At 41.3% G+C, this 15144-nt stretch overlaps 2 protein-coding genes across 2 annotated transcripts in view; both read right to left on the bottom strand.

Moving 5' to 3' along the window:
• Positions 1-1154, bottom strand: part of ZNF292 (zinc finger protein 292) — a 70791-nt gene extending 69637 nt beyond the window's left edge. Inside the window, 2 exon segments of the mRNA XM_033100797.1 lie at positions 614-810; positions 1013-1154. Coding sequence (XP_032956688.1) covers positions 614-781 — 168 coding nt within the window. The 5' untranslated portion in view covers positions 782-810; positions 1013-1154.
• Positions 1155-1363: 209 nt separating this feature from the next.
• LOC117020665 (translation initiation factor IF-2-like) lies at positions 1364-9559 on the bottom strand. Its single transcript, XM_033103299.1, has 3 exons — positions 9517-9559; positions 3472-4573; positions 1364-1459 (listed from the first exon to the last, which is right to left on the bottom strand). The coding sequence occupies exons 1-2, from the start codon at positions 9557-9559 to the stop codon at positions 3867-3869; spliced, it is 750 nt and encodes a 249-aa protein (XP_032959190.1). The 3' UTR covers positions 1364-1459; positions 3472-3866.
• Positions 9560-15144: the final 5585 nt, after the last annotated feature.

The following is a 15144-nucleotide window of genomic DNA, read 5'->3' as shown; positions in this document are numbered from 1 at the left end:
CCTCCGGGCCCCCCACCCGAACGTCTCGCCCAGCGAGAAGGGGTCGGCGGGGACTGCTCCTCGAAACATCAACAAAGGCCCCTTCAGTCCTAAGGCGAAACTCGAACAACAAAGGCCGGCAGACAGCGAGGACGGGGCCGGGGGCGGGACAGATGAAAGCGGGGGGAGGCAAAGGAATCAAACCAGAGGGGGCGGAGGCCTGTCCGAGTGGGAAAGCAGCGCAGAGGCGGGGGGCGCGGTAATCCCCAGCGCACAATAACAGGCGGACGAGGACAAGGACCTGGCCTTCATTCCCCCGTTACCCTCTCCCTGCGGCGGAGAGGGCTTCAGTCTCGCCGTCCGCATCTCCGCCGCCAGGACCCCGCAGTCCGAGTTCGGGAAAGGAAAGGGGAGGGGGATTTTCCGCCCCGACCACAACTCCCTTCCCCCAGGCGGGAGCTGCGACAACGGCAGCCACACAAAGGCGCCTTCCTCGGACTCCCCGCTCCCGCCCGGGCGGCAACTCCGACAGCGCCAAGGCAGCGACGACCACCGCTCGGCCACCAGGCGCACTCTCGCTCTCTTCCCCCTTCTAGATGGGGGAAAGGGGGAGGGGACCCCCAGGCGCCCTCACCTGGCACAGCTGCTGACAGTAGTCCGTGGCCGCTTCCACGGCCGGCGACCGGCTCTCCCGCAGCTGTCGCTCCAGCTCCTGGAGCCGCTCGCCCAGGCGCTGCAGCTCCGCGATGCAGCCGCCTCCGCCGCGACTCAACCTCTCCTGCTCGGCCTCTTCGTCCGCCATCTTCACACCCCGCTCCGTCGCGTACGCACCTGGGTCACGTGATAACACAATGCCACGTTCGGAGGAGTCACGTGCCGGGCGCGTTCGCACGCCACCGAGCACGTACAAAGGGCCGGGTGGGGAGGATGGGGGAGGCGGGGAGAATGGCGCGAGGGAGCCGTGGGGAGGTGAAGGGAAGGGGAAAGGAGGAGGGCGGGGTTGGGGCGGTGCGGAAAACCGCGGTTTACTTACCCTGAGCGGGAAGTGGGCAGCCGCGGCCGAAAGGGGCGGGCCGATGGAGGCCTGTTCTCGGTCACGTGGGCGTCGCGACTGGGGTTAAAAGCCTCGGGAGGGGCTGTCCTCTACAGCGTCCGGATCCCGGCGTGGTTTTTCCCGGTCGCCGGAGTCTTCTACGGACAAATGCCCCAGTCCCCCAAGACGACGTGTGTGGAAGAGCTCTGGGTGGGCAGGGGCAATGGCTGCATTTACGGTTGGCCTGGAGGCAGGCTAGAGGCAGGGGAAGAGGAAGAAGGTAAAACCCACCCATGGAGCTCAAGCGTGAGAGCCAAAGCGGGACTATGAGCTGTCAAATTGACTTCTCACCAAACGGGGGAGGAGGGATCTACTGCCTGAGGTACCAGATCTCGCTCCACTCGCCTCTTCAGTCCCAAGAACGCCTCTCCCCTGGAAACACAATCTCTAGGAGGTGGAAGCAGCAAAGAAAAGTAACAATTGGATCAGAACAGAATGAAGTTCAAATCTCATCGGGAGAACGGAGCAAACTCGTGAAAAGCGTAGCTTAAAAGATTTCAGACGGAAATTGTGGACGTTGTAACCAGATGATTTTTAAACCACTGCAGTATTTCTAGAATAAGTGATATCCGACTAATGTGTTTCACCGTGATTTAAGATTCTCTTACTACAGAAATCACCATCATTTAAAACACGCTATATATGAAAGTACTTGATAAGAAAGTAGGTCAAGGAAAAAAAAGCAATAAGGACTCCATTAAAAATCACAACGGAGGAGGAGAAATTGATGCTAAAATAAAAGTATAAGGTTATCGAGAATTATAAATTCAACGGCATTTTTTCCTGGTCCTGCAAATAGTGATGGCATTCTGAACCGTATTTTATTTACAACCTGGAAAGAATGAAAGAATACTTGGCACTTGAACAAACAGTAGAAGACGTACTACAGAAATTCAAGTGGTTAACCCTAAAGTTCAGGAAAAAAACAAATATTTTGTTAGTAGTAGAAAATAAGACTCGAGGCTTATCTTTCTTACAACCGAATGGTCTACAAAAATTAGAAACAATGATATTGATGAGGCACCTAGTCTTTTTACTATCATATTCCAAGTGAAGTATATTTTTATAGTACAAGCATTTAAAATAAAAAGAATTCCTATGTGTGCAGAATCCTGTTTTAAGAGATTTCTAGTATTAATAGAAAGTGTCCTAGATAGTATGTTGTCCAAAATGAATGTTTCATAATGCATCAGTGCTGGTGATGTTTTTTAAGTGCTATTCTATTATATAAGGTGAGTAGGCATAACTAAACCCTTTATGAAAAACCGTATCAGCTACAATATTAGTACAACATATGAGTGCTGACATTACATATTAACAAGACAGGTTCTTCAAATATTTACTCATAGAAGAGGCTGGGGAGTACATTCAAAGGCTAAGTAAGGTGTGAGGATATAAAAGTATCACTGAGAGCTGAAAAAGCAACAATTAAGGGAGCTAATGGACTTTAATATTTGCAGCTCACTTTCCCAAGTGAAGTATTTAGATATCAAAACCAGGTTTCGCCAATTTGTTATCTTTAGATGCCAGTGAAAATATAAAAAGTGAGAAATATGAGATTAGCCAAATGCACCATAAATCCAAGGACAGATAAGGTATCAAAGGTTGACAAAGCACATTTTCACTTCAAGTATAATGGCTTATACCATACCTATATAGAAAGAAGAAAAGGAGAAAAGAAAGGAAAATATATCCAAAGAGAAATATATCCAAATATTGATTTTTAAAAAATAGCCTTGGAATGTAGGTCATTCCCACTTCTTGCCCATGATAGTCCTAAAACCTAGTGGGTTGGATTGGCAAGTTGATTCTAAGCACTCTTACTGTCTTGCAAATAAATGTCCCTCAGCATGGATGATTAAGTCCTCCACTTTTATTTGGTATCTTTAAGCCCTATCTCCTCATCCCTCCATTCCTTTGTTTTAGAGTCTAGAAATATAAAGACTGAGTGAGTGGTATAATTATTTAATAATCATTTATTGAGTACTTATCTGCAGACATTACTTGGTGAGAAAATCAAAGGTGAATGAAAACTGTCCCTGCCTAAGGAAGCTTACAATTTTGTGGAAGAGTGACCTGCCATGGCAATACAGACAATATGCTAAGCGTTTTATCATGAAAATACATGTAGATTCAACGCAGAACATCAAAGTAGTCTAAGGTGCTAACTACAATCTGTCCACCGAATCTCTACAAAAGTGCAAGTTTTTAATTAAATGAATAGAATTGTAAATACTATCCCCTTGACTGGTCGACCTTGTCTGGGAGATCTCAGAAATAATCATTCTTATCCATAGAAAAGGTGTCTCAACAAGTACACATGATCTATTGTACCTAAGTCCACTTGTTCTTTAAATAACAAGCTGCCAGTTAATGGGAATCAACACACATGTACTTACTGAGATGTTCTTGGGGGAATTCGGAGACCCGTTCCATCCAGAAAGTAAGAAAAAACCCCAGCGCCAAGAGACTCCGCGTCTTGGGGAACTCAGTGTCCGCTTGGCCAGTGCGGGTGCCCATTCTGGACACATATAACCATATGGACCTTCACTCTCATGAGAATTGATTTCAGAGTAAACCTAGGAGACACAAACCTCTACCCCACCCCTGCCATAAATGAAGCTGGGGAGACCCTAGGGGAGGGAACAAATATGTCTGCATGCGGGCCGCTCGTGCCTTCTTGCTTTACAAGTACCCCTGGCTGCTCCAACCCGTACCACGCCGGTGCACATTTTTCACTAGAATTCTTGAAATAGCAGGGCCTAGGGGCAGGAAGAGAGCTGGTTTGTGCCTGCTAATAGAGCCAGGGCGCCGCGTCAAGGATGCAGCGAGAGCGGCGTTTGCAGATGACGGGTCGCTCAGGACCAAGGCCCGGCGGGTCCTTCCGACCCTGGCCCAAAGAAACCCCGTACCCCGACCCTGGCGCCTGCAAAGCCGAGAGACAGTGGGAAGCCAGGGGGTGGCGGAGAGTGCGCGCCGCTCTCGAGCTGCTGATTCTCCTTCCCCGGCTCTCTCCCTGGGCCCTGGCGACTGAGAAGTTCCGCGGGGCTGGAGCCGGGTTGGTTCCGCTCTGCTCCCCTAACCCTGTCTGCGGATCCCCATTTGGCCGAGGCCAGATTGGGCTCCCCGAGCTGCGGCCCAGTGCTGGCTCGCGGGGCAGCCGCGTGGGTGCTCGCGTCCTTGTTCCCCGGCCGCCGGCGCCCAGAAGCCGCAGTCCCGGCATTTGCAGCCGGCTTTTCCACCCAGAGCTGCGGATCAAGCCCTCAAAACGGTTGTGGCTCCTGGCCCGGGAGCAGCGGCCGCCTGGGGCCTCCAGGGCGAGAGATGCTGGAGCCTCTCCAGGGCGCAGCGGGGCGCCGGGCCTCTGAAAACCAACCAGGCGGGGATGCTCGAGTCTGTCCTGCAGAGGCCGGGACGCGGGCACTGCTGCATGGTCTTGCAGACAATCTGCTCTCTTCCAAAGGGCCGGGTTGCCGGCCCCAGACAGGCCGCCTACTGGATCTCAGAGGTGAGGGCTGGAGTCTGTCTGGGGTTCGGTCCACAAAGTCCCCGCCAGAGTCCTGTGCTCACAGACACAAAAAGGGAGCAAGGGTTGAAGCTCTATTGGAGTCGGTTAAAAATACCACACTTGCCCAAGGAATACGTTTTCCTTGAGAGTAACAGTGAAGGGAGTCAACATCTTGAAAACATGAGGCAGGTGCTGTGTCATATATTGAAATGATTCCAAAAGCAATAGAAACGTAGGACCAACATTTAAAAGAATTGATTCTGGTCCTTAAGTTCTTCCCAGAAATAAGATAGCATATATATTTAAATGAGGACGGACATTTGTATTGCCTATTGGGATATTTTTTTTCTTTCCATATGAGGAAAAGCCAGTGCAAACGAGAAAGAGAAATAACATTTCAAGGAAAATGTTTTTAATAGATCCTCGATTATTCAAACTTACAAAAAAGATGAAAATAATCGATAAATAAAGCAAAATAAAATCTTGGAAGCATAATTGTGGTATAATACTGTCTCTATAGAAAATCCTTGAGTTGGTTCCCAGTATCTTTCCAAAGAAGCAAAGAAAGAAATATAGAAAGTACCTTTCTTTACTTACATTTCTAAGTTTTAAACACTGTATCTCATCTACCTCATTGGAAACCCATCAGAGAATACCACTTTTGTGGCATCTGGATTTTTCAAAAAAGGACTCCAAAGTGTGATGAACTTGAAAATGCTCAGGTCTCTCTTCCCATTTTAGGACGTCAACTTAGTAATATTACTGATTTCTTTGATTCTTATAGGCATATTCTTCATTACAACATCATAATGATACTAATTAATATCTACTTGAGTATTTAGCATTATATTAATATACTGGACCAGGATAAGTCCACCAAGCACTTACCCTCTATCAAACCTTTACCAAAATGTTCTTACTCACTATTCCTCTTCCCACATCTTCATCCTCTTGAGTTCCTCTCTAACCAGAGCTCCTCTGTGAAGCCTTCCTTTGCTTGGGTGGACATCTGTCACCAGAGTAGAACTGATTGATTTGTTCTGCTTTCCCTTAGCTCCCCTTCCCATACAGAAATAACCACTCTTTAAAACTCCAGTAGCTTTGATTTACTACTTACTGTATTTTAATTTGGAATTTCTCATTCTGCCTTTTATTATAGCTAGTCTATAGATGAGTCTTGCTCCAAGCCTGTTAGACCTTTGAAGATAGAAACTGTGTCTTATATCCAGCCTCCCTTCTCTAATACCCTTTGACACATTGCAAGGTAATAAAGCAGTCAGTAAATGGCTGCTAAATTCAATTCAGTTTATGTTTGGCAGTCATAAATATGCGTTTATACCTATCCTCATTATTATCTAAATAGCCTAGACTACACAAGGAGAGCAGATGCTTTCCAAACTTTAGGAGCTTATTTAAAACTGTCTTTCAAAGATTCTGTGGCTATATGTTTTATCAATAAAACTCTCTATAATCAAAAGTTATAATAAGTACAATCAAAAGGAGACAAAACACGTGCTCAGTTATTTTCCCGTAACAGATGAGCTGCAAAAATGTGGGCTCTAGCTGTCTCTTTCACAAACTTAATCTGTGCTTTAGGTCTAAATTAATTTTGTCTTTGCTCTTACATTTCGTCACAATATTGATTTTTTAAAAATCATTTTCTCAAGAGATTCTGAATAATCTCCAAACCAATTGTTTTCTTAACATGACTGAATCTTTTCACAATTTCTTCACCATGAGTTTACCCACTAACATCTAGTGCACTGCTTAAATGGACCCTACTACCTTCCTAGAAATCTAAGGACAAAATAAATGTAAGAAGATTATCTCTGACTCCAGGTGCCTCATTCTTTAGGATCTGAATTATTTTAGAGCAGAACTTCTCAGACTTTAGTGTGTGCGAAGGACACTTAGACAATTTGACTTAAATGCAGATGCTCAGGCCATATCTCTAGAAAGTTTGACTCAGTAGACTGGGGTTGGGCCCTGGAAACTTACATTTCTAACTATCACTTCAAGGTCCTTTGGATCATACTGTTCTAGACCTGTGGTTGTCTAATTCTGCTTTCACTTCCTTCCCTACAACTCTCAGCCTTTGCACCAATTTTGTAAAAAAATACCTGACCACCCTCTTTCTTGCTCCACCCACCAGTGAGCACAAACCACTTAAAAAAAATTATAGCCACCTCTTCATAATTTGTTCTGATCACCCTAATTATCCAAAGTCTTGGTTTTGTGAATCATTTGGGTCCTAAGCCCCTAGTTCATATAGTAGGTGTGTTCTTAAGAAATGTGCACTTTTCAACCCCTTACTCATGCCTTCTCTAGCAAGGTTACTTGTTGAGAAAAGCCTGATTACTTCTTAACAGCCCTGTAGGAAGGGGTGTGCAGGCAGGGATTAGAGAAAGAGACGTCAAAACTTTCCCTGTATTTATCTGCTTTGACACATTTAAAAAAAAATACATGTAAGGGGTAAGTGGAGAGAAAAGAAAGACTTAATTTAAAATTTGATTTGTGAATTCCAAATATCCATGGTTCCAACCATTCCTGTAATTGCTAATTGGGCACCATTAATTTTAAAATTATAAACATAATTCATGTTTAGAGGAGATATTCAAGCAGTAAAGAAATAAATAAAATACAAATCCTCTTCCATTCCTAACCTCTAGACCTGCTCCGTCACTAGACTCAGTAACAGTTTATTTATTCTTAAAAAAATTTTTTTTTGTATATATAAGCATTTATGTGTATATCACCACTCCACTTTCTTAAACAAATTGACTCATTCCGTTCATTTGGGCAGCAGTTTTCAACTTTGTTTTTTTCCCCTTAATAATTCATTTACTAATTTACTATATCAGCATTATTTTTAATAGTCATATGGTATTCCACAGTATAAATGCGGGTAATTTAATTATTTCATTGACAAGCAGTTAGGTTCCTTTTTTTTTAACTTTAAAAACGTTGCAATGACATTCTTTGTGCATATTTAGGGTTATCTGAGTAAGTAAGTGAGTATCCAAGGGATAAATTCCCCAATGGAGGAATTGTTGGATCAAAGAAATGTGTGATTTTAATTCAATTAGGTGTAGCCAAATTGCCCTTCCAAAATTTTGGACCAACTTATAGTCCCATCAACAGTGTGGAAAGGAGCCTGTTTTCCAGAAATTCTTAGTAGAATTGTGTCAAACTTTTAAAGCAATCCTATAGTTTAAAAATAATATTTTATTTTGATAAGCATTTCTTAAATTTGTGTTCAAATTGAGCATCTTTTGACTTATTTATTGCTATTAATTTCTGAAGGACATAATCAATTAAAATCAGACAAAATTTTAAGCAATTGTGAACTCTAACATTAATATGAAATTTCATGAGTATACTGTGCTTGAAATCATTTATTAACTTAGATGTTAAAATATACACCTAAGAGGATAACTTATTCTCTTAAGTCAATAGAAGAATATAAAGATGGAACTAATGTTTATTTCTTATTTCATATTTCTGCCAATAGAATAGCTTTCTGGTATAGTATTCCCCTTTGGAATTAGTGACAAAAGGTAAATGGCTTGATTCCTAAAAGAGTTACTTTCTTAGGCATCAAATATTCAGTGAAACAAGGAGGCACTTCCTTTACCTTTGCTTCAGGATGCTCCAGTCTTGCTGTCATTACCATTCCACTGTAGGATTTCCTTCTTTGGTGCTCTGCTCTATTTCAAGTGAAGAAAGTAACAGAATACTTACAAACGCTCAACTGTCTGCAGCTTTGGTGCATCATTTAGAAAGCAATACTCATTTCTCACCAAGCACTGACTGGCACAATAGAGCAGGGAAGTAAAGCTGAAAGAAGAAACCATGAGAAATTTATGTTTTCTTTCTACTTGGGTTTCCTGTCAAGTGCATAAGACCAAGATTTAAAAATGAACCAAATATACTTCAAATAAACTTTCAAGATGAAAGTCAAAACATTATTTTTTTAACTTCCAAATCATCAGTATGTGTTGCTCCTCACAAAATTATTAGAAACTGCTCTGTATGTATTTATTTGAGGTTATAAGGCTATAACTATGAACACTAGTTTTATGACAAACTCAATCTTTGGTAGTATTTTGCGTCTTATATATACTTGAGTTATTTGTATGGGAAGTAAAAAGACTGTTTTTTAAAAGGGTAACTGATCACATTATAACCACCTTTTCTTAATTTGTTCTAATCACCGTAATTATCCAAAGCCTTTGTTTCGTGAATCATTTGGGTCCTAAGTCCCTAGTTCAATGCTTGGCACACAGTAGGTGTGTTCTCAATAAATGTGCACTTTTCAACCCTTTACTCATGCCTTCTCTAGCAAGGCTACTTGTTGAGAAAAGCCTGATTATTTCTTAACAGCCCTGTCAGAAGGGGTGTGCAGGCAGGGATTAGAGAAAGAGACATCAAAACTTTCCCTGTATTTATCTGCTTTGATACATTTTTTTTTTAAATACATGTAAAGGTTTTTTGTGCTAAGAATTTTCAGTTACTCCAGATACTCTCCGTTCAAAGCATAGTAAAAGTAAAGCACCTCATTCTGATAAAGATGACTTCAGGTGAATACATGTGCCTTGCCTTGTGTGGTGCAGGATGCCCAGAAAATCTGCAATGGAGACTTCATGAATTGAAGCCCAAGCTCCTCACTTTCACCTCTGATTTCACAAAGCTGTTCTCTGTTTTGGAAAAGAACTTCTTTGTGATACCTGTACCATGGTTAAGTTTCCATTTTGGGGGGCATAGCTTCTAAAATCCTTAAGAGCTGAACTTGTATCTTATTTGCTCAAGATATTGAGTGATTAATCATTTTTTGTTTTCTTTTTGCATCCAGTGATATAATGTGGTTCTATTATATTGGATCTTTGATCTCACTAGAAACTCCAGTAGGCTGCTAAGTGTTTTTCTAAGTTTCTACCATCAACCTTCTCATTATCCTCCACTTTGGCAATCTCATCCATTTTTGTGGCTTTGATTTTTATTTTTATGAACATGACTCCCCAATCAATATCTCCAAAGTGAATTTTCCCCTGAGCTTCAGCTTCACACAGCCACCTGCCTGCTGGACAACTCCACCCAGATGTTTTGCTGGCATCTCAATCCTAGATAAATTCATCAAGGTCTCCTCTTACCCTTACTCTCACCTAGGCTTTCTTTTGCTTTCCTGTTTCTGTTCAGGGCATTACTGTCCTTCCAAGTTTCAGGTTCCAAACTTTGAGTTCAGCTTTGATTCTGCTTTCCCTTTCTTTTATGTGCCAACAGCTTTTCAGACTTGCCAAAAAAAGCCTTTGTATCACTTCTCTTCTCCATTCCCAATGCCATCCCCCAATGGCTCTCTAAATCTCTCCTACGGAAAGTTTTCTTAAACTGTCTCTTTACCTTCTGCCTCTTCTATTTTGTACTAAGGATTTCCAGCTAAAGTGGTCATTCTAAAGGACAATTCTGACTTTAAGGCCCCTCAGTCTAGAAGAGTTGAACCCCCAAATCTGGAGTGAGCTAAATGTAGGGGATTGGTCAAACCACTTTATCTTTCATTCTGTATTTGCTTATCTGTATTGTGGATAATAATAATTTCTTACACCATAATTATTGCAATTGAATGAAAATATGCACATAAAATGCTTATCCCTGGCACTTAATTAGCACTCAATACATGTTAATATTACTGTTGTGTCACTTTGCTGTTTAGAACTGTCAGTGGTGCCACAATACCCACCACATGGTGCAGCTCTAACCTACATTTCTAGCACTGAGTTCCACTTACTGACTTTCATGAACTCTTTTTTCAGTCATGCATATTGAACTGTTCTCTATACACATTTTGTTTTTCTAAGATGCTACTTACTTTCAAGTTTGACTTATTTAATTTTCTGTTTTAGTCAACAATTTGTTAGTTACAACTGACCTATATTCTTTTCACAGTAAGTTAAGTAAAAAGGAGGGCTAGCCAGGGACTAGAAAGTTGTCAGGAACTGTGGAAGGCGCTCCCTCAGTCACTCTCATTTGGGGGCCACATGAACTCCACTTCTTTCTGTAAATCAGTTTCATTTTGTGCCCCTGCATGTTGGCTTTCTCTGTTTCTCCTTCTACCCAGTAGCAACACACCTCTCAGATTTACACCGTTTGTCCATCCACGCAGTTTCACACACAGATCAAATGAGATCAAATGACCCTGCACCCAATTCCAAATTTCTGAGAAGGGCAGGTCATCTCAGACAAACCTGGCTGCCAAGGCCCATCCTATGTGTGTTGGGAAGTTCTCAGAGAAAGTCCATTTGGGGGAAGATGCTCCAAAGATATTTAATGTATCAGAAAATAAGATCATTAGAGTATGAGTAGTGTTTTATTATCTTTATATTTTCTCATCAATCTTGCAACTGTGTCCTTCAGTAAATATTTATAGAAAGATATGAAATTTTCTATTGTGAGGTTGCTAAAAAAATACGGATATCAAAAGTGCAGTTACATTTATAATTTACTTTGCAGAGAATGAAATAGGCTTGATTAGAAGCTATAAGACCTCACAATGAGATGGAAATTATTGCCAAAAAGTGAATGAAATATTTGAACATGTCTAAACAAGGGAACTTTGAAGAAATGCAGGATGTCTTCTCAGCTCATCTTTGGTAGAACACCATTTTATGTACTTTGGAGCTGTGGGGACAGAGCTCCAGAGACCAGTTTCCAGGCTCTCGGCCTCACGTGGAAAGGTGCTAGCTCGGGTAGTAGACGGCCATCAGCTGTAACCAGTTAGCCATTAGCCACTGACTTAACTGCCATGGCTATTCTGGGGGTTTGTTGGTTGGCAGAGAAGCAGACAGCAGATTGCGGATCGTGCAACTCCTGCTTCCTGTGTCTCCAGCCCAGCCACCAGCGAGACTGTAGTGGTATGACTCCCCTGTCTATGGCTCTGTTGGTGTTCCTTTTTGGTCTCACCATGTGCTGCATTCTTGTGCGGGGAGCAGGACTAGAGTCCCTGCATGACAGGAGCCCATTAGGAGAAAGACACTGATAGACTAGAAACTATCCGTACAGATCAATGAAGGTGATAAGAAGAATAGAGAGTACCTATTAGTTTCTTAGGGCTGCTATAACAAAGTAGCACAAACTGTATGACTTAAAACAAAAGAAACGCATCCTCTCACAGTTCTGGAGGCTAGAGGTCCAAAACCAGAACTGTGGTGGCAGGGCCATGCTCACTCTAAAATCTATAGAAGAGTATCCTTCCTTGCCTCTTTGTAGCTTCTGGTGGTGGTAGCTGCCAGTCCTTAACATTCTTTGGTTTGCAGATGCATCGCTCCCATATCTACCTCTGTCATCACGTGACATTCTCTCCATGTGTCTATGTGGTGTTTTGTCTATGTATCTATGTGTCACATGGCACTTTCCTCTTCTTTTAAGGACACCAATCATATTGCATTAGGGCCCTAATGACTTCATCTTAACTCAATTATATGTGCAAAGACCCTATTTCCAAATAAGGTCACAGTCACAGGTACCAGGGCTTAGGACTTGGACATATCTTTTTGGGGGACAACCCATGACAGAATATGGCCTACAAAGATCTTTTAAAGTTCAAGCATATTTCAATACAATAAATACTGGAGTGCTGTGGTAGTCAGAATAATACCCTCCGTTCCCCAATAGATACCTGTGTCCTAATCCCCAGAACCTATGAATATGTTAGGTTATGTGGCAAGGGAGAATTAGAGTTGCAGATAGAATTACAGTTGCTAATCTGACTTTAAGATAAGGTGATTATTCTCAGAGTAGGCTCAATGTAACAACAAGTCTCAATGTGGAAGATTGAGGCAGAAGAGGAAGTCAGAATGATTTGTTGTGAGAAAGACTTGATCAGCCATTGCTGCCTTTGAAGATGAAGGGAGCTACCAGCCAAGGAAGGCAACAGACTCTAGAAACTGGAAAAGGCAAGAAAACAGATTCTCTTCCAGAGCCTCCAGAAGGAATGCAGCCCTGCCCAAAACCTTGATTTTAGCACAGCAAGACCGACTTAGAACTTCTGACCTTCAGAACTGTAAGATAAAAAATTTGTATTGTATTAAGCCACTAAGTTTGTGATAGTTTATCACAGCAGTCATAAGAACCCAAGAGAAGTGCTAATGTTACATAAAAAAAGGAAGTTTGGCTATAAACTGGTTAATTTTAAAATAATTATGAACAACTTGAAACTTTAAAACAGACATATTTAAGTTAGATGTTTTTTCTAGATGTTACTAGAAAACACCCAGTAATTTGGGTCAGGTGATAATTTATCAAAATCAATTGCTAATGTGTTACTGCTAGAGGTAGTTAAAGGATGCTACATTAAATAGATAAGAGATTCTTGATGCAGAGAATGTTTCCACATTTTTTCAGTAGCATGTACTTAGAAGCCAAGTAAGCCTTTCAATCATATTATTTGTGTTTTGTTTCCCTTTACTAAAATAAAACTTACAAAAATGATGTGTGTGTCCATTAGAGTGTGTTGAATTTAATCAACATAGCTGGATTTAGAATTTCAATTTCATTAGCAGCATCAGAAGGTTCACCTGTAACCAGCTCCCTCTGGGGAAGATTGCCTTCCTGTGTAATCTGATTTCCATAGTTACATAGAATGAGAACCTGGCTCCTTGAAAACAATATTGATCTGGTAAGAATCTACCTTATTCTTATTCATAAAAGATATTTTCAGTTGCAAGCATTTAAGGTCCTGAAAAATCATCTTATTCTAAAGGAATACAACTAAAGCTTGATGTGATGCTTGTTATCCTCCTTTTGCTTCTAATGTTTCACAGATTACTGTATATTCAAGTTGTGTCATATTCTGAAAAATAATATTAGCCATTGAGAAGTCATGAAGTCTCTGGCCTGTATTAGAGGCCTTGAATTTTTATAACGGCAAATTTTAAGGGGCCTCGTCCCCTTTTCATCTGTTGGTTCTTTTCAACAAAATACCTCTGACTCTAATTTATAAACAAAAAGGCAGGAGAAGGAGTAAGGATAGCCCTCTGAGAGCTTTTATGGAGAGGTCAGAATGACTACAGAAGGGTTTATAAACCCAGAGATTTTATGGCCAGTTTTATAAAATTCCCAATTTCTTGAAAAGATTTATTTCTAATTGTTAAATTTTATCCTATACGGGCCGGCCCAGTGGCCCAGGCGGTTAGAACTCCGTGCTCCTAACTCCAAAGGCTGCCAGTTCGATTCCCACATGGGCCAGTGGGCTCTCAACCACAAGGTTGCCAGTTCGATTCCTCTAGTACCGCAAGGGAAGGTGGGCTGTGCCTAGAAATGGCAACTGGACCTGGAGCTGAGCTGCGCCCTCCACAACTAAGACTGAAAGGACAATTTGAAGCTGAACGGCACCCTCCACAACTAAGATTGAAAGGACAACAACTTGACTTGGAAAAAAGTCCTGGAAGTACACACTATTCCCCAATAAAGTCCTGTTCCCCTTCCCCAATAAAATCTTTAAAAAAAAAAAAAATGTATCCTGTACAAAGTATCCTGTACAAAATCCTTTCCTTTCTTTTACTATTAAAACATTCCCTGAGAAGTTTCCTTTATAACCTTATCCTTGTATACACATGCAACATTGCCATTTTACATAATACTGAGTTAAATTTAGTGAGGGTTATGTGTGAAAACAATGGCTGCTAGTTTCTTTAAGTCTAGGGAGAGAGCTTCTAGCACTATTGATGCCATGCCATGTTACTATAAACAAGAATTATTCTTTGGTAAACACTTAAACCATAAAATTTCTCCTGGCAAGTGGGAGAAAGTTACAGGTGACTTTCAGAACACAAGGAAGTAGTGCAGGTTGGACTATGATAGGCTGTGATAAAGGAATAGGTACCCATATTAAAAAGGATTAGACACAGAAACTGATGTATGAAAAGTGTGAGGTCCTGACATAGCAGCTCATTTCTATCACCTTTCTATCTTTTATACCTGGAATCGTCTGGTTTTCCTTTCCAGGACCTCTAATAGCTAGCTAGATTCTTTTGATCTGTGGGCCCATCTATAGAAATATTTTCAACTTTCCTTATTTTTATCTATAAATTTTCCCTTCTAAATTTAATTAGTGTCATATTCTAATTTAGGTGCTACAATCCCTTTAATAATTTGACCTTTAAGTTTTTAGCCTGTCTCATTTTAGTTTCTTACTTGGGACCAGGTAGTATAATCGGATAACCAAAGGACACTTTATGTTTCATGCAGCGTTTCCTAAAGATATTAGTTTAGTTTTGCCTTCTTGAAAAGGAAACATTCTATCTCCAACCCTTTTTATAAGTGAGGGTTTTCCATGTAAAAATCACACAAAATCAAAGTAATCTGAAAATATCCCGTTGTCTTATATTACCAGAGGTGAAGCAAGTGTAGAAGAAAAGGGTTCCACATTTTCACGTTCCAGCTAGTAAAAATTTTTTTGTAATAAGTAATTTTTTCTGAATTATGTTTCTTCAAATGTCTGGTCAATTAGTATTGAGAATTGCATTATTTTCTCAGTAAAACAGACCAGAGGCTCTAAAGGAGGTTGCATAAA

Source organism: Rhinolophus ferrumequinum, chromosome 3 (genome assembly GCF_004115265.2).
Source record: "Rhinolophus ferrumequinum isolate MPI-CBG mRhiFer1 chromosome 3, mRhiFer1_v1.p, whole genome shotgun sequence".
NCBI classification, from domain to species: Eukaryota; Metazoa; Chordata; class Mammalia; order Chiroptera; family Rhinolophidae; genus Rhinolophus; species Rhinolophus ferrumequinum.
This window is presented reverse-complemented; position numbering and strand designations above follow the sequence as displayed.

Excerpts from the sequence above, each read along its gene's own strand:
- LOC117020665 (XM_033103299.1), bottom strand. The coding sequence starts at position 9,559 with ATGGATGAGATTGCCAAAGTGGAGGATAATGAGAAGGTTGATG. Across the intron at positions 4,574-9,516 it reads GGATAATGAGAAGGTTGATG|ATCCAGTAGGCGGCCTGTCT; the intron begins GTAGAAACTTAG and ends CTCACCTCTGAG.